A 27,291-nucleotide genomic window follows, 5' to 3' on the forward strand; every position below is an offset into this window, starting at 1 on the left:
CGTTGCGTATCCAGTTTGTTAATCTATGTCTTTTTATTGGGGAGTTGAGGCCATTGATATTGAGAGATATTAAGGAATAGTGATTATTGCTTCCCATTATATTCATATTTGGATGTGAGGTTATGTTTGTGTGCTTTCATTCTCTTTGTTTTGTTGCCAAGACGATTAGTTTCTTGCTTCTTCTAGGGTATAGCTTGCCTCCTTATGTTGGGCTTTACCATTTATTATCCTTTGTAGTGCTGGATTTGTAGAAAGATATTGTGTAAATTTGGTTTTGTCATGGAATATCTTGGTTTCTCCATCTATGTTAATTGAGAGTTTTGCTGGATACAGTAACCTGGGCTGGCATTTGTGTTCTCTTAGGGTCTGTATGACATCAGTCCAGGATCTTCTGGCCTTCATAGTTTCTGGCGAGAAGTCTGGTGTGATTCTGATAGGTCTGCCTTTATATGTTACTTGACCTTTTTCCCTTACTGCTTTTAATATTCTTTCTTTATTTTGTGCGTTTGGTGTTTTGACTATTATGTGACTGGAGGTGTTTCTTTTCTGGTCCAATCTATTTGGAGTTCTGTAGGCTTCTTGTATGTCTATGGGTATCTCTTTTTTTAGGTTAGGGAAGTTTTCTTCTATGATTTTGTTGAAGATATTTACTGGTCCTTTGAGCTGGGAGTCTTCACTCTCTTCTATACCTATTATCCTTAGGTTTGATCTTCTCATTGAGTCCTGGATTTCCTGTATGTTTTGGACCAGTAGCTTTTTCCGCTTTACATTATCTTTGACAGTTGGGTCAATGATTTCTATGGAATCTTCTGCTCCTGAGATTCTCTCTTCCATCTCTTGTATTCTGTTGGTGAAGCTTGTATCTACAGCTCCTTGTCTCTTCTTTTGGTTTTCTATATCCAGAGTTGTTTCCATGTGTTCTTTCTTGATTGCTTCTATTTCCATTTTTAATTCCTTCAACTGTTTGATTGTGTTTTCCTGGAATTCTTTCAGGGATTTTTGTGTCTCCTCTCTATGGGCTTCTACTTGTTTATTTATGTTTTCCTGGAATTCTTTCAGGGATTTTTGTGTCTCCTCTCTATGGGCTTCTACTTGTTTATTTATGTTTTCCTGGAATTCTTTCAGGCATTTTTGCGATTCCTCTCTGTAGGCTTCTACTTGTTCTCTAAGGGAGTTCTTCACGTCTTTCTTGAAGTCCTCCAGCATCATGATCAAAAATGATTTTGAAACTAGATCTTGCTTTTCTGGTGTGTTTGGATATTCCATGTTTGTTTTGATGGGAGAATTGGGCTCCGATGGTGCCATGTAGTCTTGGTTTCTGTTGCTTGGGTTCCTGCGCTTGCCTCTCGCCATAAGATTATCTCTAGTGTTACTTTGTTCTGCTATTTCTGATAGTGGCTAGACTGTCCTATAAGCCTGTGTGTCAGGAGTGCTGTAGACCTGTCTTCCTCTCTTTCAGTCAGTTATGGGGACAGAGTGTTCTGCTTTCGGGCGTGTAGTTTTTCCTCTCTACAGGTCTTCAGCTGTTCCTGTGGGCCTGTGTCTTGAGTTCACCAGGCAGCTTTCTTGCAGCAGAAAATTTGGTCTTACCTGTGGTCCCGAGGTTCAAGTTCGCTCATGGGGTGCTGCCCATGGGCTCTCTGCAGCGGCAGCAACCAGGAAGACCTGTGCCGCCCCTTCCGGGAGCTTCAGTGCACCAGGGTTCCAGATGGTCTTTGGCTTTTTCCTCTGGCGTCCGAGATGTGTGTGCAGAGAGCAGTCTCTTCTGGTTTCCCAGGCTTGTCTGCCTCTCTGAAGGTTTAGCTCTCCCTCCCACGGGATTTGGGTGCAGAGAACTGTTTATCCGGTCTGTTTCCTTCAGGTTCCGGAGGTGTCTCAGGCAGGGGTCCTGCCGCTCCTGGGCCCTCCCCCACGGGAGCCCAGAGGCCTTATACAGTTTCCTCTTGGGCCAGGGATGTGGGCAGGGGTGAGCAGTGTTGGTGGTCTCTTCCGCTCTGCAGCCTCAGGAGTGCCCACCTGACCAGGCGTTTGGGTCTCTCTCTCACGGGGTCTGGGAGCAGAGAGCTGCTGTGGGCCGGGATCCGAGGGTGTGGGACTTCCGGTAAACACAGAACGTGCCCGGTCCTAGAGGAATTCTGCTTCCGTGTGTCCCAAGCTCACCAGGCAGCTTTCTTGCAGCAGAAAAGTTGGTCTTACCTGTGGTCCCGAGGCTCAAGTTCGCTCGTGGGGTGCTGCCCACGGGCTCTCTGCAGCGGCAGCAACCAGGAAGACCTGTGCCTCCCCTTCCGGGAGCTTCAGTGCACCAGGGTTCCAGATGGTCTTTGGCTTTTTCCTCTGGTGTCCGAGATGTGTGTGCAGAGAGCAGTCTCTTCTGGTTTCCCAGGCTTGACTGCCTCTCTGAAGGTTTAGCTCTCCCTCCCACGGGATTTGGGTGCAGAGAACTCTCGTGTTGTACTCTTAAAAACAACTTTCCAGTCTAAGATGTGCAAAGTAACCTGTACAGGGGAAGATGAAGCGGAAGACCCTGCTGGTTACTTGCAAAGGGAGTGACACACAGGCTTGCCCACTTTATTGTATTTTCTCTGGAGCCTATGTTAGGAATTGCACTGCACTCTCTGAAATTTAGTTGTGATAGGATAGGAAAATGAAGATGCTCTCTGTTACTGTAACATAATAAAGCGAGTACAAAGCAGAATGGACTGAATGAGTTCTGCAGTTGATGTTTAAGAAACGTTAGTGTTGTGTATGTTAAAGGGCATGTTTCCCACCTCAAGTATATGAAGCCAACTGCACTCACAAATCTGAAGGAAACCCTCCCCTAGTGATGAGTAAAGAAAGTGAAAGAACGCAAGCCCAGCGTACTGTGACTTGTGTAGCATCTCTGTGAACCTACCTTCCTTTCAGCTATTCCACATTTACTGTGTAAGGTCAAATGTTTCGCTGAAAATACCAGAAAGTTATGACAGTGTTCCCTACTAAAGTACACCAAATAGGAGGCAGAACTTACTGTATGCGTTTGGCAGTTGATGTTGTCTGTAAGAAGCATTCTTTTTTTTTCTTCCTATAAACACGAGATTCCAGTCTAAGATATGTAAAGTTCCCTGAGCAGGGGAACAAGATGCGGAATACTCTCCTGGTTATTGGCACAGAGAGGACCACACAGGTTTGCTCGATTCATTGTATTTTCTCCGGCATCCATGTTACAGGACTTTCAACAGTAACGAATTATACTGCGCTCACTGAAATTGTGATAGTTGTGATAATACAGTAAAATAACCATGTAATGTGTTACCCTAACAAAATAAATCAATTACAAAGCAGAACTTCGTTTTGCCGCTGACGTTTCCTTTAAGAAATGTTCATGCTGTCTTCTTTAATACACACGTTTACCACCTAATGTATACGAAGCCAATTGTACACGGCAAAACCAAACATACGTCATTGTGATGTTCAGCACGAGCACACCAGTCTGCTGGCCCAGGACCTGGAGGGCAAATGAACACCGAAGACACGTGAGCCCCTCTGCACTCATTTCCCATTTTGGAAGCTCTCGCACCTGAGGTCTGGCCTGGCCGAGCCTGGAGACACAGCCTCCCGAGTTCTGTAAATGCCTCTGGGTAAAATGCTCAGCTCAAGGGTCCTCACACAGCCCAGCCATCCCAGAGCCTGGACTGCTGGGGGTAGCCTTGACACCCCAAATACAGGGTTGGAATGGTTCTAAGGAGCTGACACTAAGCCTGTTACCCTGCCTCATCCAACCAACTCCTGTGTGCACTTTCTCTGCGTGGTGCTAGGTGTGGAACCTGGGTGGCATATAAGCCCAGTGCACTCTGGGACGACAGGGGCTTGCACATGCTCAGTGAGTACTGGGGAGGCCCTGGGCCTCACACAGAACACAGCTGGGGCAGCAGGCCAGCATTCCCCACCTCTTGCCCTTCACCTCCAGGCCCTGGTGCTCACCTCCAGCACAGGCCCTGCACCCAGGATGGTCCTCTCGACGCCGCTGGCGTAGCCCTTCTGGCTGAGCGCTGTGAGGCTGTGGATGAGGAAGTTGGTGCTTTGCGTCTTGCCGGACCCGCTCTCACCAGAGATGATGATGCACTGGTTCACGTGCTTGCGCAGCATGGTGTAGTAGGCTACATCGGCCAGAGCGAACACGTGCGGCTCCAGCTTTCCCAGCTGCTGGTTCTCGTACATCTTCACATACTTGGGGTTGTAAATGGGCAGGAACTTGAAGGGGTTGATGGCCACCAGGATGCTGCCCGCGTACGTGTAGATCTTCTGCTGCACGAAGCGCAGCTTCAGGCTCTGCAGCAGGTTGGCCTCGTTCAGCTCCGGCAGGTTGCACAGGTCGTCGAAGTCCGCTTGAGGCCTTGGCAGCAGCCCCCGCTCCACCAGGCGACATGCGGCTGTGGGCTGAGCCAGCAGCTGCACGTGCAGGTACTGAATGCTGCCGTCAGCGTTGCGCTCCTGCAGCAGGAAGTAGTAGCGGTCCTCCCGAGGGTGCTCCTTCTGCGCTCGCCAAGGCCACAGCAGCACTCGGTGCACAGGCGAGTCGCTGGCATCCAGCACCCACTCCTCCCCACCCGACTCCTTCACCTCCACCAGCACGTAGTGCTTCGAGCCGTCCAGGTGTAGACTGGCCACCACGTCTCGGATGACATCGCTTGTCGTGCTGTCCTTGGTGGCGGTCACACGGCATGAGGTCTGGCTCCCAGCACTGGGCAGCTGAGGGTAGATGTGCAGGTGGAAGGTGGCCGGCCGCCTTCGGCCTGAGCTGCCAGCCTCGTGAGCACTCATCCTGCCCACCTCCTGGCCTCAGCATGCCTCATCAGCGGGCGCGCACCTCCTGCAACTGGAAGGAGGGTGGGGTTAGCCTGGTGATCACATTGGCCCGCAGCTCCAGACCCACAGCAGAACCAACCAAGGCAGTTCAGACCAGAAGCTACCAACTCTCTTGTGAGGACCCAAGGGACTCCCATTTGCCTGCTTTGTGGCAAACATCATGGAACCCAGAGCCTCCTACGCATGAGGCAGGGTAAGACCCCTGAGCCAAGACAGCACAGCTGTGGGCAGGGTGTAAATTCCAGGCAGAAGTTCTACCCAAGCCACGCCCCCCACCCCTCGCCGGGCCATTCTAAGCATGGGCTCTACCGAGGAGCCAAGTCCCAGCCATGAAAAAAATTATTTCAAATGCATTTACTTCTGAAGCCTGAAGAACAAGGAATACGAGTTGATACTGGTAATAGCCTGGGTGGAATCTTGAAGCAAGAAGCACAGTGGTATGGGTTACGTGCGTCAGCCCCATGTACCAACTGAAGACAAACGAGGCCTTTGCTCAAGGACCAGCAGGAGAAGCTGCTCTGCAACCCAACACTGAATGAGAAGCAGGGGGAATGATCATCATCAGAAGCTTCAAAGAGCGCGGACATGAAAGAAGGGTTCTGAAGGATGAAGAGGAGTTCATTCATGAGCCAGGCCACTAAAAGAAGAGTGTGGTGCCTCACAACCTGATTTTATGAGTGAAGTTTTATTCCAAGGCAGAAATACTAGATGTGGCTGCTTTTGCTACAAACCAAAACAGAATGGTCACAAGGGAGACTGAGGGCTGGCAAGGCATGATATTTGTCTCCAAGCCACTTGCAGACATTACTGGCCTCTGACTTTGCAGAAGTCACAGTGTGACTCAGCAGCACAAGCCTGAGGGGCTTCAACACACAGTGCTTCAAAACAGCAGGAAACTAACACTCAAGTCAGCAAAGCCCAAACACACCCAGCCCCATAGGCAGATCCACAATCTGCAGAAAACCTCCCATCTGTATGTCAGTAACATTACATGCCTAGTGCGCACAGTGGCCAGAAGGGGGCGCTGGATCCCCTGCAACTGCAGGTGCAGATGGTGGTGAGCAGCCATGTGGGTGCTGGGAACTAAACCTGGGCCCTCAGGAAGAGCAACCAGTGCTTTACGTGAGTCAGTTCTGCAGCCTCTATTTCTAAATGTGCGAACTACCAAAGGGGATGTGGTGGTACAGAGACATGTATACATGCAAAACACACATACACATTAAATAAAACAAAAAGTAAAAAATAAGACATCTAGACATGGCTTACTGTCTTCATGACTAAAAGCTGATGGCCCTGAGGGCAGAAGTACCTGACAACTGGACTAGACCCTGGGGCCCACACAGAGAGCCAGATGTGTCAACACAAGTCTGTATTTCCACAGTGAGTCAGGACATAGGAGGCACACAGAAGACTGTATTTCCACAGTGAGACAGGAGGACATAGGAGGACACAGAAGTCTGTATTTCCACAGTGAGACAGGAGGACATAGGAGAACACAGAAGTCTGTATTTCCACAGTGAGTCAGGAGGAGATAGGAGGACACAGAAGTCTGTATTTCCACAGTGAGTCAGGAGGAGATAGGAGGACACAGAAGACTGTATTTCCACAGAGAGTCAGGAGGAGATAGGAGGACACAAAAGACTGTATTTCCACAGTGAGTCAGGAGGAGATAGGAGCACACAGAAGTCTGTATTTCCACAGTGAGACAGGAGGACACAGAAGTCTGTATTTCCACAGTGAGTCAGGAGGAGATAGGAGGACACAGAAGACTGTATTTCCACAGTGAGACAGGAGGACATAGGAGCACACAGAAGTCTGTATTTCCACAGTGAGACAGGAGGACATAGGAGGACACAGAAGACTATTTCCACAGTGAGACAGGAGGACATAGGAGGACACAGAAGTTTGAGGCCCAGCTTGCCAACCACTGCTGCAGAAATGGGAGACTGGGACTCAGAAACAAGGCAGATGTTGGGTAGGGTGACACTATTGTCACCTTGGTGTTTGGAAGTTGAGGCTGAAGGATCATTGAGTTCAAACCCTGTCTCGCATATATAAAGAGTTGGAGGCACACATAGGGTACAACAGACCATGTCTCAAAAAAAAAAAAAAAAACAAATAACAACAAAAAATAAGAAAGGGAGGAGAGGAAACTAATTTCTCAAAACTCCTGTGACCTCCAATAGTGCACCATGGCAAGAGTGCAAGTAGGTGTAAACACGCACACGAGTACACACAGGCACACACACGCACACATGCGCACACGCGTGCGCGCACACACACACACACACACACACGCACATATCGTGTTACTGGTTGACTCTAGCACATACTTTTGCTGTCGCTCAGATAGGGTCTCACTATGAGGACCCGGGTACCCTGGACCCCATTACGTAGACCAAACTGGCTCAATTCTCAGGCCTGCTTCTGCTTCTTGAGTGTCCTGTTCTGGTTTTGGTTTTGTTGTTTTAGTTTCAGACAGACTCACCTGTGGCCTGGCTGGCTGAGGTCATGTGGCCTAGGTCCTTCCTCGACCCGCTGAGTGCTACGGCCACAGTTGTGCACCACAGCCTTGGGACATTGGTTTCTTTCCATATTTTGTGTTTGCACCTGTGTCATGATGTACATGAGGACAATTTGCAGAATTCTGCCATGTGGGTTCTGGGGATTGAACTCCGATCACTGGGTTTAGCAGGAAGCACTTCTACCTGCTGGGCCATCTCACTGGCCCCTAGAATTTGGTTTAAATGTTTTGCTCCAGCAGATCCCAGTCATTCCCACCCTCCATGAATCTCTCTAGAGAAACAAAGTGGAGGCAGGTGGACATTCCCAGCACTGTGTTTCCAGGATCCCTGAACTAGAAACCACCACAGCAGCCATAGCCAGAGGATGGACAACTTCAACACAGCACAGGTACCAAAAGGCCACTGATACTTAGATGGAACCATTGGCCCCCAATCAGTACACACAGACCTGACAATTCTGCTCTTCTAGATCCAAAGCTCAGGAACTCAGATCCCAGGACGTGGCTGCATACAGTGTGGCTTGCATTAAAAGGCAGAGACACACTGATGGATGAATGGATTAATAAAATATAGTCCAACCACAGGGGGAACAGCGCTCAGCTACAGTAGGAAGGCGGCAGTAGCCCACGGCACGTGGGTGAAGTTAGGAACCATGATGTGGCTACTGCTCATCTGGCAGGGTGACTACCTAGCATGTGGAGTCCTGGGCTCCACCCCCAAAATGTAGTCTGAAGGTGGTAGCACCTGTCACCCCAACACTGGGGCAGTGGAGGCAGGGGGATCAGGTATACAAGGACATCCTTGGTTACATAGGAAGTTTGGGCCAGCCTGGTCTGCATGACAAAACAAAGAAATAGCTGAGCACAGAGTGTGTGTGTGTGTGTGTGTGTGTGTGTGTGTGTGTGTGTGTGTGTGTATGTGTGTGTGTGTGTCCAATGACAAGCAATGTCCAGAACAAGTGAGTCCACTGAGGAGGGAAGCAGAACAGAGGCTGCCAGGGGCTGGAGTGACGACTCTTCTGGGGCTGTAACAGGTTCCGGAATGGAGAGCTGTGAGGGTTGCACAACACTTAACCCACTGAGGACCTCTCTGCTTTCAATCATAAATTTTACACAATTTCAATGAAATGGAAGCACTCAGGGTGTATGTCCAATGTACATTGGATTCTCTAAAACCCAGCTAACCACACAGGAAGCCAGCTGGCTGCTGGCTGCTGGGGGTTGACATGGTACAGAGGGTCAGGAGACCCATGTGCTTCTGACCTGGATCATAGCAGCAGGCTCATACCACAACCTACAATGCCACATAAACTTCCTGTGATGGGTTCACACCTTTACAGACTGAGAACCAGGTGATGTGATCTTGAGGATGGCCTGGATCACAGAGGGAGGACAACTCTGCAGGTGACAGTGCCCACCTAGGCTGACATGAATTGAATCTTCAGTTCCGCCTCTGCTTAAAACAGAACCCCTACTCCCACAATGTGTCCTGTGACCTCCACAGGACACTAATACACACAACCAAAAACTAGGCTTGGTAATGCATACCGGTACTTTGGAGGCTCAGGCAAGAGGATTCCTAGTTCTAGGCCAGCCTGGGCAACAGCTAGACAGACCCTGTTTCCTTCATCAAGGACAGGGTTGAGAGTCTGTGGGCACAGCAGGGGTTTGGGGTGGGGTTCACAGCCATGCTTGCCTGGCAGTTCAGGCCACTCTGAAAGTCAGTCATAGAATGTGCCACCAGAGTTCAAGAACAGTTTGTGTGAGGAACACAGGGACTCAAACTGAGATTCTGTCTTAATCAGCCACACATACCTACATGCTAAGTTATTCACTGTGTGCTGGCCTTCAATCAAAGGTGACCTGTAGATGCAACAGGGGGTCCTGCACATGACATCAACTAGTGATGGTGTAGCTGGTTAGTCTGCTCCATGACATTTGCAAAATAACAACAAAGACTAATGAAGTGCATTGAAAAACGTCTGCCAAATGAGACCTGACAGCACACTGCTTGTGCACCACAAATGCACATGCACGTGAGTACACACGCGCGCGCGCACACACACACACACACACACATGCACGCACGCCCACATGCAAGCCACTCCACACATTTGTACACGTGAGCCTTCACACATCCACCCTTTACCTATGCCAAGCACTGCAGAAACATGCCCACAGCCAGGCTCAGTGAAAACTGCCCCCCCTAGAGCATGTCATGTTCTGGAAGGTGACCCCAGTGTGGTTGTCAACTGTGTGGACAGGAGTTCTGGATTGTTTGCCATCACACTGCCTGGAAACAGGTGGCCAGGGGTTATACTGCTGCCCACCCAGTACCTAATAGGAACTGTCCCCCATGGGAAAACCCAGCAAGGCCTGCCGATAGGTTCTGTCTAGTCCCTGGGGCACTGCCAACTCTCCTGCCAAAAGACCCCTGACCGAGCCTCTCTGGCTATGTTACAGACACAGGCTGTGGCACTCTGTGACCAGCTCTGGCCCTTGCTTCAGGAACTGCTCTCTCGGAGGCAAGGACAAGGCTCATGGGTAAAGCTAACAGAGCTAGCTCAGCAAGCCTCATCCCACACCGGAAGGAAACTGATAAGGCTTCTTGCTCAAAACGCTTGTAGCCCTGCCAGGCTGTGGGCAGAGGGCAAGGAAGTCAGTTAGTGTCACGTTAGGAGAATGTTCCTTGGGCAGCCCCTTCTTCCCAGGTTAGTGTGCCTGCTTCTTGGAAAATCCCTCCCATGGGGACCGCCTAGGGAGCCCTTGCCCACTAGCCATCGCCACAGGAGCGTCCTGACACAAGGATGAAGCCTTCCCGACAGCAGCATGGTACCCACCTTCAAACCTCTGCCCAGCTGCCCACAAGCACTTGGGGTGGGGCTAGGGTTCTGCTTGAGCCTAGGGCTTTAAACCCAATGAAAGCCTGGTGCAAAGATAAAATACCTATACATACATAAAATACACACAGACAGAGACAGTAGGAGAGAGGTCCAGGCCTCTGCTGGGGATCCTAGGCAGGGACTTTACTGCTGAGTCAGTTTTGAGAATTAGAGCTTCATGACAGCTCTCTCAGGAAGACTTGTTGCCTGTCTGGCTTCCGGCACACCTTCCTCATGCAATGTTCAGTCTGGGACCTGGAGCTCATCATGGCAGTGTCGTCTAGGGTTCCAGGAATGGATCTTTTTTTTTTCCTCTGCTGGCATAAAGAATAAGAAAGTGGGCAAAACAAGGCCAAGCCTTCCTAGAGTTGAAGCCCAGAACACACAAGACTCCCCAGGGAGGGGCCCATCCAAGATTCGGTTTATTCCATGGTGAGTGAGAGGTGCCTATGCACACACATGTAGCTGCTCTGGGACTAGAGAGGTCATCGGATCCCCAGAGCTGATGTCACTGATGGCGGTGAGCCTTAGAGAGGCCTTTGGATTCCTAGATCTGGCGCTGCAGATGTTTGTGAGCCTCCATGTTGGCGCTGGGGACTAAACTCTGGTTCTCTGCAGGAGCAGCAAGCACTCAACCGATCAGCCATTTCTCCTGCACCTTTTTTAAGAATTACGCTTATTTGCTTGACGGGGGTGGTGATGCCATGATGCACAAGACTGAGGTCAGAAGATAAGGCTTGGGAGTAATTCTCTTTCCATCTTGGTCGCACACATGGAGCTGAGATCATCCGACTTGGTGACAAGCCCTCTCTACCCAGTGAGCCATCCTACTGGCCCCTGGCTTTCACTTTCTAGGATGTTTCTGTATTTCATCCTACTTGATGCCTTGATGCTTACTCGTAGTCCAGGAACTCACATACCAGAGGCTTCTATAAACGTCTTATAAACACTAAGTATCCTCTCAAGGTTACTATGTGTGCGAGCTGCCCTGTGCATACCTGGAAGGCTGAAGGATCCAGTCTGCAGGGAGCAGAAGGCTGGGTGCTTTTTCTGTCATCGAGCATGAAGGGCCTGTCCTGCTTTTCATTGTAGGGTCCTGGTCCCACTCTGGGTCTTCCTGGTGCAGTAGTCATGTTCTATGACAAACACTGTGTCTCCTGCAGGAGGAAGAGTGGTCGAGTCCCGGTACCTGCAATATGACAAGAAAACAAAGAAGGTAATGAAGTCCTTTGATCCCACAGCCACTGTGAGTGGGTGAGGCGGAGGGCACATGGGCAGCCACAGTCCAATCCTGGAGGACGCCTTTGGGCCCTTTGCCAGGTGCCTCTGCGACATCCAGGCCTGGACACAGTGAGGACGATGAGTCTGGTTAGTGCAGCATCGGCATATGTCAGTCTCCATGGTCTACGGCCCTGCACCTCCTCACTGGTCCTCTTGCTTTTGAGACCTCTATTTTGCCAAGCCTTTTCTTTAAGACCATCGCCTGGATTCGCCCAGGTAGCTCCTAAGGGACAGACATTGACAGCAGGCATTTGGTATGGATCACAGGCAAAATTGCCATGGAACATTTTGCCATCCTACCCAGAATGCTGTGACAGGTCCCACTTAGGTAGTGTTCTCTTCTGGAATGTTCTGTGTGGTACTTTGAACTGTGGATAAGAAGGCTAGCAGTTCTTCCTGCTGTCCACACGGTCCTCCAGCACCCTGAAAGCTGCAGTGCTCACCTAGAAGGAAGCACATTCAGGTCAGGGAGTGCCCTGAGGAGCTCAAATCAGCTTCCTGATCGTCCCTGAAGTGACACCTCACCCCTTCAGTGCAGTGGGCCTATGGCTTTCAGGTTCCGGATTATCTGTTAAGCTCAGTTTGTAATCAGAATGTTTTATGTTCAGCCTCTGCCTGGACTGTACTCCGAGAATAGTGGTGGGGGTTCAAGGGTTCCTGGGGCAGCATCTGGAGAGCAAGCCTAAGTGAAGGGGTTTTTACATCACCCTACAGGCATATTCCCAAAGATAGTTATCCCTGGTTCATTTAAGCTGCTGCTGAAGATGCCTTGAAGGCATGGCCACAGCGCCCCCCTGTGTTCACATGTGATGTTTCCATTCAAGAGCTCTGATACCAGCCTTCTCCTACCCCAGCAGGTGGCCCCTGCATCAGGCTGGAGTTTTGAGTATCTGTGTTGTCATGGTAACACCTGCTGTTTTCTCCTGGGGCAGAACAGATCTCAAAAGGTCTGAGCCAGTGTGGCATTCTCTCACTGGTTGAGGATTCTTGGAGAGCCTCATCTCCAATTCCTGAGTGAAGGTGTAGAGTAGGAGAACTCCTGGATGTGAAATTCAGTGTTTCCAGATTCCAGGTTTGGGATGAGAAGTACTCGGTGTGTGCATGTATACATGTGTCTGTGTGCATGCACACGCAGGCCAGGAATGAACACCAGGACCTTCCTCAGTCACTGTGCACCTTGTCTGCAAACAAACTCTCACACAGAAACTGTGGCTCACAGATGAAGCTGGACAGGCTTAGAGTCCCACAGAGCCTTCTGCTGCCAACCTTTGAACGGGTGACAGTTGTGTGTGTGTGTGTGTGTGTGTGAGAGAGAGAGAGAGAGAGAGAGAGAGAGAGAGAGAGAGAGAGAGAGAGAATCTCAATATGCAGCAGGAGTCCCTTCACCGTGAGCATTGCCAGGGCAGACACATGCTTGACTGTCAGGCAGGCAAGAAGCAGACCTCATGTTAATGCTCTTGGTTAATGGTTAGAGCTCATGGTTGATGCTCTTCCTGCCCTTGAAGGCCTGGCTGGCACCTGCCTGGAGACTGCTGGCTCTGATGCTGGCCTAGACAGCCAGGGCCACGGCTGATGGATGCCCAGAGTGACCCTCATTCTTGGCAAACTTCTCTACTCCAGTCTGAATGTGCTTGGGTGTTTAATGCAAGGACTGGGTTTAGATTTCCTGTTCCATCCTGCTGCCTCCTTGTCTTCCTCAGAGGGTTACCTGCCCCAGTGATGAAGGAGAAGGGTGAGAACCACAGCACCACCCTACCATGCTTCTGCTTGCTGATCTGTGGTATCTGTCGACATAGAACCGTTCCTGTGGTGGTCCTGTTGCTGTCTGTAAGCTTTGAGGACTTATGCCAGTGTAGGAATGTGTAGAGTCATCCTGGGAACACTACAGGAAGTTGGTCTTCAGGTCCACAAAGCACAGACCTGAAGAGATACCCAGGTTTTGAAGGAGGTCCAGTAGATGTGCTGTTAGTTTCCTGTGTTTGATTCATGTGACTGTCCCCTGCTTAACAAAATGTATACACAAAACACTTAAGTGTCCCGCTGACCTCTGAGAAAGAACAACGGGAAGATGGCTTGGCCTCTTCACTCTCTGTTTCTGTCCACATAACAGGTTTCTGTAGCAGCCAAAGGAGAGAAGCCCCCCACCGAGGGAAGGAAGGCCAGCACAGTGCCTTGGAGCAGAGGTGGGGCCTGGCTGTGGAGGGGGACAAGTGGCTGGGTATAGGGACTCTAGGATCAGGAAAGAGGCTGCCTGGCATCCCATCCCCCACAGCAATGAAGACAACCACACACAATCAGGCTCATAGGCCGGTCTGATCCAGACAGTCCCTCGCTTCCCAATGATTATAGATTGTGTCAGGGGAGCACCATGGGCTCTCTGTAAGAAAGGTTCAAGTGTTTATTAAGGGATCATGGGGCAGAGTGTATGAGGGCACAGCCATATGTCTACAGAACTACTTGTAGATCCAGAGAGCAGGGAGGGAATGACCAGGAGCTCCTACCTGCTGCTGCCTTATGGTTTCTGCAGAAATTATAGCCCAGTGTCAATTGGGAAGTGGAGACAAAATCAGTTCAGGGTCTTTGGCCACATGAGGAGATTGAGGCCAGCCATGTGCTGTGGCATCAGGAACAACAACCAGCAATGAGAAAATGAAATATAAAAATTGGCTGCTCAGCTTTGATACTGCTGACTGCTGACCTGGCCAGGTGCATCCTGTTCACCAAAGTCTCACCCAACAGCTGTGGCTTCACCCACCAAAAATCACAAGCAAGTGGCCCAGCTCCAAATCCAAATGTGTGCATGCATTGCCATGTCTCAGGTACTGTTTCAACTCAGCCGCACAGCTCTCAGGATCCATGAGAGTCCAGCATGCACACACCTGAAAGAAACGGTCCTGGAGCCTCAAGCAGTACTGAGGGGTGTGGGCCTCTGCCTCACTCCCCAGTGGAACTGATCTTGGCATTCTTTTGGACAGAAGAGAGCAAAGTGATGGGGACAAGCAACCTGCAGTCTACCATGCTGGAAGGGCATGGCTTGAATCCACCAGACCTAGACCTTTCTGCTATTGACGGTAAGTGGTTTCTTTATTTTCGGGCGAAGCTTGCTAGGATGGTCCCCAACCTTGGATAGCCCTATTGCTAAGTTGACTCGCTCTGTGAGAGCAGCATGTACCTTTCATGCGCACCAAGCCTGGCATTGTGAGTCCCCGTGTGGTCCCAGTCCCCATGTGGTCCCAGCTCGGCTTGTTCTGCAGGACTGGTCTCCTGTCAGGTGGGGTGGCAACTGCAGTACAGGCCCCAGGCAGTGCTGGGGCAGGAGGATTGAGTCTTAGGCCAGCCTGGGCTACCTCTTCAGAAACCAAGTGGAAAACACTCTTTTTAAAATAAAATGACATGGACTTTCTTTCAGACAAAAGCATGTCCAGGAAGGCTCCCCAGCTAGAAAGGTCAGTGGCAGGAACTGATAAGTCCACATCCCTTTTGAGACCTGACCAAAAAAGGACACTTCGAAAGAAAAGACGGGTGAGCATGGGGACAGAAAACAGGTCTCACTCCCTGCAGACAGGGCTCCAGGGGCAGAGTGAATTGGCCCTCTGGCTGGAGACCAGGGTTATAATACCCATGAGTCCTTGCTCGGGTCGGTGTGTCCACACAGTGAGCAGGGACCCCCATAATTCTATCCCAGGCAAGATGAGAGCAGGGCTCCATCTTAGCCGAGCAGACTTGTTCTGTCTGAACCTACAAAGTACACAGAAGAGGGGGTTCTGCCATGGGTACAGCCAGTCCTCTGGGAACTGAAGAGCTGGACCCCTGCAGGATCTGCAGGAGACCATGGACATGATGGAGTCGCAGACGCTGCTGATGACCCTGCTGTCTGTGAAGGTGAGCATAGTTCAGCCTCATGTGTCCCTGTGTGTCTTCTGTCCTCTTCCCACCCCACCTGAGTCAGTCTGGTGCCCACAGGTGGAGAACAACCTGGCTCTGCTGGAGGAGAAGGCGGAGAAGGACTTGGCAGCCATGTGCCATGAGAAGGAGAGGCTGCAGAGGCAGGCACTGGAGCTGAGGCGTCAGCTGCTTCTCAGACAGAAACATCAGGAGCTGGCGGCTGCCCTGGATGCCCAGGTGGGTCTGAGCATGCTCCTGAAGCACCCAGGGCACACAAGGGAGGGACAGTCAGGGTGTCACCATTTGCACTCTCACAACTCTGCTCAGGCTCCTGGTGTCAGCATGGTGCTGTATTAGGACGTTTGAGAGGAAAGGGTCTGTCTGGCTTACACTTCCATATCACTGTTCATCACAGAAGGTGGTCATGAACTCACACAGGGCAGGAACCTGGAGGCAGGAGCTCTGATGGAGAGGCCATGAAGGAGTCCTGCTTACTGGCTTGTGCCCCATGGTTCGCTCGGCCTCCTTTCTTACAGAAGCCAGGACCACCAGCCCAGGGATGGCTCCACCCACAATGGGCTGGGCCCTCCCCCATCAGTAATTGAAAAAATGCTTTACAGCTGGATCTTGTGGAGGCATTTCCTCAACTGAGGCTCCTTCCTTTCTGACGTCAACCGGACACACAAAACCAGCTAGGACATACTGTGTGTGGACACCTGTCTGCCACATTTTCTACCAATCGGCTGCCATCCCACCCTGGTGCTTAACACAGTGACTGTCCCACCCAGGGCAGGTCAGAGTGGATCCAGATGCCTGGACAGGCTGGTCCGTGAGGCTGGAGACATGCAGTGCCAGAGCAGGGCTTAGCATACGCAGGACTAGTCCATCTCACAGATCATTCCTGTCTGTGTGGGCGAGCACAGCATGTTCTACCGTGTCCCCTCCCACCTGCAGACTGAGGTGCTGAGCCCTCTTCCGCCTGTGTTAGAGCGCTTCAAAGAGGAATACAAGACACTGGGCAGAGCCCTGGACACCACGAGGCACGAGCTGTCCATGCAGGCTGTCCACATGGAAGGAAGTGGGCAGGAGCTCCTAGGTAGGCATCTCCACGGCAGGAAGGAGCCCCAAGACCCACATGTGACATCCTAGGTGCCTCAGCTCTGGCATGGTTCCAGAACCCATGTCCTCACCAGTGCGGGTAGGAAAGTGGGTAACTGAGTAAGAGATTCTGTCCGCAGGCTGCTGTGAGGACAGCTGGATGGTACTGGGGAAAGGGGCTCCTGAACTGATCCTGGGCCCTACCAGTGGGGTGGGGTGTTGGTGAGGAAGTCACGGTAGACCAGTGCTGATGCACTTCGGTGAGTCTCTGGAGCAGCCCACTTCACGGGGATGGCTGAGCTGTACAGGGTTTGCTTCCTGCTCTCTTCCCTCATGTCCAGTGGTTGCTTTCAGGACCCCAAAGCATAACTAAAGCTGTGGACGCTCAAGTTTCTTCTAAAGCAGCAGAGTGGGACTGGGCACAGTTGTATGACTGACACCGCAGCTCTTGGGGACTAAGGCAGGAGGGGATCACTAGAGCTCGGTAGTTAGAGTCCAGCCTGGGCTACGCAACAAACCATAAAAGCTACAATGGCCTGCAGCTATCCTTTCAACACTTGGAGCCTGTGAGATCCAGGTTATCCTGAGCTACAAAGTGAGAGCTTGGGTCCAAAAAAAGGGCACAGAGTTTACCTGGAACCTCAGACATCCTCCATAAACTAAACCCCCCCTAGCTGTCTTGCTGCACTCATCACAGGCCTCTGCACTGCCTGCCAAGGTGAGGACAGAAGGGCAGGCTGTGTGTACTGCACACCTGCCGGGAATGGGGATTTTCACCCCCTTGGCCTGTGCTTGGTTGCATGTGTGGGGCTGTCCTGGGCCTGGGACATTTGTGGTTGTCAGAACATCAACACCTCCTTAAGCTGTTGCGGGTAACATTTGGTATTTGGGTATTTCGGCACATACATAATGCCAGGGCATAAGTGTAGAGGGCAGAGGACAGTTTTCAGAGTCTTTCCTCTTTCCTCTATGTGGGTCCCAGGGATCCACATGAGTTCAGCAAGTAGCATTGGCAGCAATCAGCTGCATCCGCTGAGCCATTTTGTCCAACCCAAGAGAATCTTGCTCTGTCTGCTCTCACAATGCTAAATGCATTCAAGTAGATGGATCCTAAAGGACTCTGCAGGGACTATGAAGTATGCCACACCCACCACTGTCCTACGCTGTCCTACAGGGTAGATCAGCCACCACTCACATGGACAGGGGAGGCAGGGTCTTTGTCTTGCTCCCACTGTCTAGCAAGCACACAGGTTACCCGTCTGTGTCCTGAGTGGTAGAGCAGATGCACCCGAAATCCACATTGTGGCTCATGCCCTCAGTCACCTAGAGCCTGTTAAAGTCTCTGTGGACACCTGGTCATTGGATAAAGCAATAGACAGACGGCATGGCCATGTAGTGATGGGCTGAGGCTCACCTCTTGGGTTCGCTCCAACAAGGTCTCCTCATGTAAAGTTTGCCCACTGTTGAGGGTGTGAAAGGCTTGCCACTGAGGTCCCAGATACCCAGGAGTCCGGGGCAGAATGAAGGCATGCATTCAAGGTTGGCTGCTCCTTGCTTTATGGAGAGACTTTATACAGAATTCTTGCTTGCTAGGCCTGACAGCAAAGGCCTGCCATCTCAGCTACATGAAGGGCTGAGGCAGAAGGATCATCAGTTCAAGCTCAGCCTGGAGAACTTGGATGCTTTCTCAAGAAGTAAAAAGAGAGAGGGATGGAAATGGAGAAAACTCAGAGTCAAGAATTCTTACTCAGCATGTACAATAACCTGGATCTGTCCCAGCAACATGGACACACACATGCCCACCAAGTTTGCAGCCAATTTAAACATTCTACCCTGCCTTACAACTCTTGCTCACTTCCGAAGACACTTAGGTGTCAGAAGCCATAACAAGGACAAGCTAATAACTAGCAGGTGATCATCCTGAGATGGCCAGCCTTGGATTATTATATAATCTGCAACTGGTTCGCCCTTATTAAGCATTCATTTTAGGAAAGATTCCTGCTATTAAATGTTTTTCCTATTGTTATTATTAAACATATATAGCAATCATTAAGTAATAGCACACCCCTTTGGAGCAGATCTCTGCATATCTACGAAGATGTACTGTCTGGTAGTGATGCTATGTAGACAAATAGATGATTTCTTAAGTCTTAATGATGATCCTATAAGAATTCCTAAAATTATATCAGTGATTATTAAGCTCTTTTATACTGGGGCGGCTATAAAGTCATTTTTCTGATAGTCAAAACTGCAATGAGAACTCTGCCAGTCTCCCAAGTGTCACCAGTTAATTGCTCTTAGATGCTAACCAGACTTTCTCCTACTCAGAGCACATTCCAAGAGGTTGAAAAATAATTAACCAAAGGTCATAAAGAGGGAACTAATGATTTATTATAGGTGCTAGGACAGAGGATAAAATATTGACTGGGTTTATCTATGCAAAACTTCACTAATAACTTCGTTATGAAGTGAACCTGTGGAGCTAAGACAGGTGATGGATGTTTAGCCAGATAATTACTCCTGATAGATATGCATGCAAAGTCTCTGGTGTAAACTTCTTGTTTGATTAATTATTTGAATTTTTGTGTAAACTTCTGATGAACTTTTTACCATGTGATCATGTGTTCTGAAAGATGTATAAGTGATGAGGATAAAGAGAAGAGTCAGGACTGAGCTGGAGAGGACTGGGCGAAGGAGAACTGAGCTAAGAAGTGTGCTAAGAACTGAGCTGAATTGAGCTAAGGAGAACTGAGCTAAAAAGATCTGGGCTGAGAAGAAATGCAGAGAGGAATAACTTAGAGACTATTGGTAATATAAGAGAGCGATGTGCAGAATGCAGAGGGAAAGAGGAAAAACAAAGAAGCTGCAGAAAGCAGAAGGAGCAGGCAGGCTTCTCCTTACCACAGGACAGAACAGGTACTTTCTTAATAACAAGGCAGACTTAGTCTTATTAAAAAGAACAAGCCTTTTTTTCTAACAAACTTGGGCTTAATTCAATTAGCAATAAAAGGGTAGAAGCTATTTCTTTCTCTATGTAATAAAGATTGGAGCTAATCTTTCATCCAGAATGAGTGAGTTCTTTCTGCACTGGTGCTTGGTCTTTGCTCCATATGTGTGTGTAAGAATGTAATTTTGAGAATGCATGTAATCTGAGCCCAACTGATCGAGTAGAAATGTATACATGCGCATTTGTGAATCTGTATATGAACTTATATAAATGTATTCATATTTGCCTATATACAAGTTTTCCTTCTGCAAGCACTATTCACTCTCTTGGTTCAATAGAAGTTTATTGCTCCAAACTTCCCCCTAGCCTGACAAGCAGGAGGCATAGGGACAAAAGGGAAAAGACTCTAGCAATTAATCCTTTACTTTATCTCCTGCTGTTTCAGGATGAGGTGCTAAATGCCAGAGACTACAGTTTCTGGCCTCAGAGGAACACAGAAGGCAGGTCAGTTACAGTAGCAGAGCATAGTAACTTAGACATAGATAAGTAAATCAGCTACAGTAACATAGTAACTTAGACTTAGATAAGTAAACTTATTATTATACAGCAACCCTAAATATCTCGTAAGACAAAGTCTTACCCTCCTCCAATGCTCTTCCCCCTCTGCTGCCTCAAGAAGAAACAATGAGAAAGAAGACTAATGCCAGAGCTGGCCCCTGGCACTTAGGGTTCAGAATAAATCCTGAAATTGAGTTCAGTCCCCAGGACTGAGATGGAAGGAGAGAACAGTCTTCTGTTCTGTTCCTTTGTTTATTCTGTTGTCCTTTGACATCCACAGGAAGCTGTGTGGTTTCTGCACCACACAGACACGCAGTTTTTGTTGTTTTTTTTTTTATTTTTTTTCTAAGGTCCCCATTAGAGTTCTTGGCTACAGGCAAAATTGTCTCTTCTCTTTCTCTGTCCACAAGACTTGTCAGCCAGGTGGTAGAACTTTCCTCCCGGGCCAGTAAAGAGGCAGCTTTGTGTACCAGGAAGTCTGGGAAGAGGCACAGGGCACCCTCACCAGCAGCCAGGGATACTTCAGTCCAGATGCCCGCAGGGACCACAGTCCCACCCAGGACAGGACAAATTCCAGCAGTCCTGACCCTTGTTTGCCTCAGGGCTGCCTGCCCTGCCACCAGTGAATCCAAAGTCCCCACCCTGTCCTTGATGCATGTAAATGTCAATGTTGCTTTTATTTCCTCAGATGAAGGATTGAGACAAGAGCCTGTGAGCCATACCCCTTGAATTGAACCCACAGCCTTGTTTTCTCTGTTCTATAAGACAGCTGCAAGCCTCCCTACACTGTAATCTTCCAGGGTGACTGACTGAATCCCTTTCTTTCTGCTTCTGATGATTTGCTCTGCTTGGTCTCATACTAACCTTGGCAGTATGTCCTAAGCTTCTGGCTCCTTCTCATCCTCTGGCTTGTTCTGTCTTCACCTGTGTCTAATCTGTCTCTGTAAAACCATCCTGGTACAACTACCATACATGCACCACACCATACTTATCTCTCTCCTCTCTCCCTCAGTGTGTGCAGAGGCCATTGGATTCCCAAGCAGAGTAAGGTGTCAAGATGTAGGCAGAAAAAGTGGGAACACATTCTGATGTCCGTGGTGGCTCAGCAGGTCAACGTGCTGGCTCCCGTACCTGATGACCTGAGTTTTGTTCCTGAAACAACACATGGTGGGAGGAGAGGACAGACTCCTGCAAGTTTTCCTCAGCTCTACACACTTGGTCTGTCACACACACACACACACACACACACACACACACACACAGAGTACATAAATACATGGGTAAATAAATGTCAAAAGGAATGAGGGCGGGGCTCAGGTAGGCTTGCCTAGCATGTACAAGGCTTATGTTTAATCCAAAGGACTGAGGAAACAAATTCTATTTGAATCAAACATGCAGGCAGTCTCTCTTGTTATAATTTCCTCAAACATCCAGGACACAGACTGGGCAAGGCTTGATGGCACAGGCCTTCAATCCCAGCATTTGGAAGGCAGCAGGAGGGTTTTAGAAGGAGGGAAGGGAGCCTTCTGGGGCTGGTAGCTGTAAAGGTTGTCAGGTCGCTCTGCAACACAAGTGACCAAGCTGTTACTACAGGGGAGGTTGCTCACTTCTGGGCCTGGGCTCTCCAGGACTGGCTCAGAGACCTGCCACATCCGGCCTAGCCACACAATCTCTGCACAGGGTCTTGAAGTACCATCCTCAGAACCGCAGCTGAGGGGTGACAGTAGATAGAGGCTTGTCCTGGAGGTGCCATCCAGACCTAGACAGTGTGGGTCAGCTGTTCAACCTGGCACAGGGGGTTCAAGGCCATCCTGGGTTACACAGTGAAACTGTCTCATTAAAAGGCTGCAGAGATGTCTTCACAGTTAAGAGGGCTTGATGCTCTAACAGGGGACCAGGGCTTGATTCCCAGCACCCACGTTGAATGAACTACAGGGTGGGGACCTGGTATTCACTGGTGGCAGGACAGGTTGCCTGAGGCAATCAAGGGTCAGGCCTGCTTTAATTTGTCCCATCCTGGGAGGGACTGTGGTCTCTGCAGGCATCTGGACTGACATAGCCCTGACTGCTGGTGAGGGTGACCTCTGACTCTTTCCAGACTTCCTGGTTCATCAAAGCTCCCTATGTTACTTCTGGTCTTTGGGCTTATCACAGCAATAGTAACTAAACCAGGATAGTCCCCCAAAGTGCCCAGTTCACCATGACCCACCATCAAGGCCCTCTGCCCTCCCACAAAAACTCTTCTGGCTTGGGCTGGCAGACTGGGGGTTTCTGGTATGAACAAAGTGCTTTCCAATAAACAGAGCAGCCCAGTGTGTGTGTGTGTGTGTGTGTGTGTGTGTGTGTGTGTGTGTGTGTGTGTGTGTGTGTCTGTGTCTGTGTCTGTGTGTGTCTCTGTGTGTGTGTCTGTGTCTGTGTGTGTCTGTGTGTGTGTGTGCACATGAGCACCCCCAGCATTCTGTCCTAGACTTACATACCAACTCCAGGCTGTGTACCTGTCTCCTCACTGTCCACTCTATCAGCTGTTACCCTGGGTCCCTGAAGGCCCAAGTCATGCATGCACCACCCCCCATTCCAGGTCTGGGCTCAGGGCCCATGGGCAGGGAGTTGGAGCACAGTTATTCCTTCATTTATAGAAGCCATTGTTGCTGCCCAGCCTTCCACAAGCAGGACATATCCCTTCTGATTCCAGAGAGCGTTTGCCCTTGAGATCAGACCAGGGGCAAAGGGCAGAAGAGGCAAAGTCAGAAGACAGTAGGTGGGAAGCAAGCCAAGGGGGAGTCGGGGGAGGGATATGGGGAGGTGTGAGGCCTGTGCAGGGTTGGGGCAGCTCGTAGAGTAGAGCAGGGTGGCCTCCCTGGTGTCGGGGTGTTGCTCAGTCTCTGGTCAGATCTGTGCAGGTCTTTCCAGTTTCCATTTGTGGTTGGGACACAGTGGTCCCCAAAGTCCCTAGCAGATCTGTGGGCACTCTTCACAGACGCCACACACTTGAAAGGCCAAGGCCCAAGACTGCTGCAGCCTGGAATGTCTGTCATCCTCGCAGCTGGAACCCAGCTCTGCTAGCCAGGAAGAGGTGCTGTGCCCGCTGCTCTGGAAACCACTGGGTCACAAGCTGATCCTCACACCCACTGCAGTCTTCAGACTTCTGCAGACAACAGAATAGGGCTAGTTCTTTTCTCATGCAGGGCCTGGCTACAGGTGACCTAGGGGCACAGTGGACCGCCCTGAGGCACCAGTAGTCCTCCTGCAGCTCGCCTTTGGGGTAGGGTGCCCCAAGAGTCTTGTTAAGTACAGGGACCCCAAGAGCAGAGCTGAGAAGCCAGGTAGGCCTAGGAGTCCTCATTTACCCCTTGCAGCATCTAAGAACAAAGAGCAGAGTTCTGGGAAGGACCCGTGACCCTTTAAAAAGTAAGCATAGAGAGAAGGCAAGATTGCTCAGTGGGTAGTGCCTGCTGTGCATGCCTGAGGACCAGAACCGGTGTAAAAGACAGATGTGGCATACAGAGACAGAAGATGCAGGGACCTTGCTGGCAGACCAGCCTAGCCACAGGAAATGAGTTTCAGATCTGCTGAGAAACCTAATCTCAAAACTTAAGGTAGAGGCCTAATGAGATAACTCAGCAGTGAAGAGCATGCGCTGTTCTTGTTGAGGGCTGGGGTTCCATCTCCAGCATCCAAATGATACCTCACAACCAGCTAGAACTCCAGTTCCAGGGACTCTGACCCTCTTGTAACGTTTGTGGGCACCAGGCACACATGCAGGCAGAACACACACACACACACACACACACACACACACACACAAAGTATCTTCTTACAAAATTTAAAGGTAGAGAGGGAATTGAGGTACACACCCATCATCCTTTGGCCTCTTCGAGTACCCACAGGCACATACAATATACATGTGAAGACACATCTACGCTGTGCAGACACATGCAAAGCACAACAGTGTGAAGTTCTAAGAGGCACAATGACAAAATCAGGGTGTCTGGGGCTGGATCCTCTGAGTGGGAAACAGGCTCAATTCTGCTTTCTCAGCATCCTCGTGACCTCGTGATACCTCTCCACCTCTGGACTCTCGCATAGCCCAGCCTAGCTTCGAAGTCACTACATAGTCAAAGACAATGCTGGGCTTCTGATCCTCCTCTCCACCTCCCTAGTGCTGGGGTGACAGGTGTATGGTACCCAGGCCTTTTACCAGGGCATTTCCAGTGGACCTCAGCTCCACTAATGAAGGTCGCGCCAAGTGCATATCCAAATAAGGTCATGTCCTGAGGGTTCAGGAGGGACAGTTTAAGGGGAGATCCAGTCGAGTCTGAACGTCCCCTTCCCAACTCAGCTAACAGTCACAGAAGTGTAGAGGAGCAAATGGCAGTCCCTCGGCTTCCAGCCTCCCTGGAGGCCTGAGAGGAGCTGCTGGCCTTCAGCTGGCGACACAACATAGCCCGTACCTTCTCCCTGAACTCGTGGGACACATAGTAGTAGATGAAAGGGTCTACGCAGCTGTTAAGGGTGCTGAGTGCCAGGCTGGGAACATAGGCTCCATAGAGATTGCCCCAGGCCTCAGGGCTTGGGTTTGAATAGTGCAGCACCAGAAGCACATTGCTAGGTGTGAAAGCGGCCACTGCTGAGAACAGGACCAGGGCTGTCAGTCTCACTGCATGGCTGTACCGCTGACCATTGGCTGCCAGTGCACGAAGGGTGGCCCCATAGCACAGGACCATGGCCAGCAGTGGCACAAAGCAGCCCAGGACAGCCAGGCAGATGAAGGCCGGTCTCCAATGGGAGGTCTGCTCCGCCAATGGCAGCGCATCATGACACAGCATGCGATCGGAGCCAGCCAATAGGAAGGTCTGCCGATGAAACGTGAGTGGCAAGACTAGAGTGGCTGCAGAGAGCCAGGCCACCAAGCAGAGTATGGTGGTGAGGCGTTGACCACGCAATGCCCGGGCCCGCAAAGGATGCACCAGGGCCAGGTATCTGTCCAGGCTGACTGCGGCCAGAAGCAACACTGAACCATACATGTGGCCATAGAGGGCAGCTGTGGCCACCCGGCAGGCAGCCTCCCCAAACGGCCAGCGCTGGCCACGCAGGTGATAAACCAGTCGTGGTGGGAGCACCAGGGCCAGTAGCAAGTCAGCCACTGCCAGGTTCATGAGCAGAATGGTGGATGGCAAGCGTGGGACCCTTGTGGCCAGCACCCACAGCGCTAGCCCATTGGCAGGCAGCCCCACGACCACCACTAGCCCATAGATGGCAGGTACCAGCCTCGTGGGGACCCACCCCAGAAGCAGTGCTTCAGAGCTGGCTGGGAGCTCCAGCGTGTCACTGTTGTTGGCACAGGGCTTGCCCGGGAAGCCTCGTGGATTAGGCTTGTCTGGGGACTTCGACTCATTAAGTTCTACTGTGGGACGCAGAGAGGCTTCTGTGGGAGAGAGGGGACATCAGTCAATCCCTTCCCTGCCCTGCCCTGCCCTGCCCTGCCCTGCCCTGCCCTGCCCTGCCCTGCCCTGCCCTGCCCTGCCTTTAGGGATACAAGATGAAGGGAGAATGACCTTGAGCGTCTTAGGTATTGTGGGTGCCTAAGCCTCCCCACTCCAGCACTCAGGAACCCTGGGCTGGTGAATGGAAGGATACAGCCCAGCCCCAAAGGCATGGGGGCTTAGGGATCCAAGACTGTAAGCCTGCTCAGCAGTAGCTCCATTTCTGATCCACCCCTTCAAGAGACACAGTCACTCACCTTGGCCTTCCCTGGTACTCTCTACATCGTCGTAGATGCTGGGCGTCTGGCATTCCGCCGGGCTGATGCTGAACCCGAGCATCAGAGGATACAGCAGAAGCCAGCACATGCTGCCAGGATCAGACGCTTTCTGGGCAGCAGCCTGGAACTTCCTGCCCTGTCAACCCCACCCCCACTTCCGGAGTCCTGGTGGAGAGCAACTGTACCTTTGGGGAGATAATCCTACAGCAGAGCTCTGACCCCCATAGACCCACTGGGGTCTGCTTGCTCACCCTGGAGCCCATCGAAGGTCCCTGTGTGCACTCCGGAGGTCCGAGTATCCTGACTAGGTCTCTCTCTCTCTCTCTCCAAATGCCTCACAAAGAACTGGGCCAAGGATGGGAGAAGAGAGTCCTAGGCTTCAGCCCTATCCCTACCCCCTACTGAATCTCCAGCACACCCCCCAACCCCACACAGCAGGAAACATCTGTGGATCAAGTGGTCACTTCCTGTTGGCTACTCACACAGCTCCTGTTTAGATGACAGTCCAGCCTTCCTCCAAGTCACCCCACCACATGGGCTTCTTAGCCCTTCCAGAAGCCACCCACTACTTCCTATCTGTGGCTGGAGGGCAGTAGCCCAACCCCCAGTGCGTCCTGGCTCTATCAGAGCAGATCAACAAGGGCCAGCAAGATGCCGACAGGTGAAGAAGGTGCTTGCCGCACAGCCTGATGGCCTGCATTAATACGCAGGGCCAACTTGGTGGAGGGAGGGAGGGAACTCCCAGTCTCTGGCTCTATCCTCCGGCTTCCACATGCGCGTCTCTGGCATCTGAACACATGCATCTGCACACATACACATAAATTAGGGTGGGCATGGCAACATAGCCTGTAATCCCAGCACTCCAGGAAGCCAAGGCAGGCAGATCCCTGTGAGTTCAAGGATAGCCTGGTCTATGTAATAAGCTCCAGGACAGCAGGACTACATAGTAAGACCCTGTCTCTAAATAGATAAGTAAATAGATAGGTAGGTAGGTAGGTAGGTAGGTAGGTAGGTAGGTAGGTAGGTAGATGGATAGATAGATTGATAGATAGATAGATAGATAGATAGATAGATAGATAGATAGATAGATAGATAGATAGATAGATAGATAGATAAAGATAGATGTGACAGAACTATCCAGAGTACCCTAAGTCCTCTGGTGGGGGCGGGGGGTGAACTGGCTGGTTTTGTGTGTCAACTTGACATACACTAGAGTCATCAGGGAGGAAGGAGCCTCAATTGACGAAATGTCTCCATGAGGCATTTTCTCAACTAGTGATCAATGGAGGAGAGCCCAGCCCATTTTTGGCAGTGCCATCCCTGGGCTGGTGGTTCTGGGTTCTATAAGAAAGCAGACTGAGCAAGCCATGGGGAGCAAGCCAGTAAGCAGCACCCTCCACGGCCTCTGCATCAGCTCCTGCCTCCAGGTTCCTGCCCTGTGAGTTCCTGTCCCGACTTCCTCCAATAATGAATAGTGCTATGGAGGTATAAGCCAAATAAACTTACTCCT

At 50.7% G+C, this 27,291-nt stretch overlaps 3 protein-coding genes across 5 annotated transcripts; 1 reads left to right on the forward strand and 2 right to left on the reverse strand.

The window, feature by feature from the left end:
- Nucleotides 1-2,455: 2,455 nt before the first annotated feature.
- LOC148000418 (unconventional myosin-IXb-like) lies at nucleotides 2,456-11,975 on the reverse strand. Of its 2 annotated transcripts, none has more exons than XM_087589329.1 (3): nucleotides 10,210-11,440; nucleotides 3,961-4,855; nucleotides 2,456-3,484 (listed from the first exon to the last, which is right to left on the reverse strand). In XM_087589329.1, the coding sequence occupies exons 2-3, from the start codon at nucleotides 4,798-4,800 to the stop codon at nucleotides 3,374-3,376; spliced, it is 951 nt and encodes a 316-aa protein (XP_087445455.1). In that variant the 5' UTR covers nucleotides 4,801-4,855; nucleotides 10,210-11,440; the 3' UTR covers nucleotides 2,456-3,373. The 2 variants fall into 2 exon arrangements, with proteins under 2 accessions (XP_087445455.1, XP_087445456.1); XM_087589330.1 differs by having other exon boundaries at nucleotides 3,168-3,484; nucleotides 11,250-11,975.
- Nucleotides 10,011-16,587, forward strand: Haus8l1 (HAUS augmin-like complex, subunit 8 like 1). The gene is given in 9 exon segments (XM_087589332.1): nucleotides 10,011-10,201; nucleotides 11,415-11,467; nucleotides 13,643-13,715; nucleotides 14,508-14,603; nucleotides 14,942-15,054; nucleotides 15,349-15,414; nucleotides 15,496-15,654; nucleotides 16,372-16,404; nucleotides 16,407-16,587. Coding segments are annotated over 9 exon segments (729 nt in total). The 5' UTR covers nucleotides 10,011-10,176; the 3' UTR covers nucleotides 16,518-16,587.
- A 4,751-nt stretch (nucleotides 16,588-21,338) lies between these two features.
- F2rl3 (F2R like thrombin or trypsin receptor 3) lies at nucleotides 21,339-26,184 on the reverse strand. 2 transcript variants are annotated; one of them, XR_015639281.1, is made up of 3 exons: nucleotides 25,761-26,184; nucleotides 23,875-25,445; nucleotides 21,339-23,165 (listed from the first exon to the last, which is right to left on the reverse strand). XR_015639281.1 is itself a non-coding variant. In NM_053808.1 (2 exon segments), coding segments are annotated over 2 exon segments (1,161 nt in total). In that variant the 3' UTR covers nucleotides 23,834-24,366.
- Nucleotides 26,185-27,291: the final 1,107 nt, after the last annotated feature.

The sequence above is a fragment of the Rattus norvegicus genome, chromosome 16, assembly GCF_021556685.1.
Source record: "Rattus norvegicus strain SHRSP/BbbUtx chromosome 16, alternate assembly SHRSP_T2T, whole genome shotgun sequence".
NCBI lineage: Eukaryota > Metazoa > Chordata > Mammalia > Rodentia > Muridae > Rattus > Rattus norvegicus.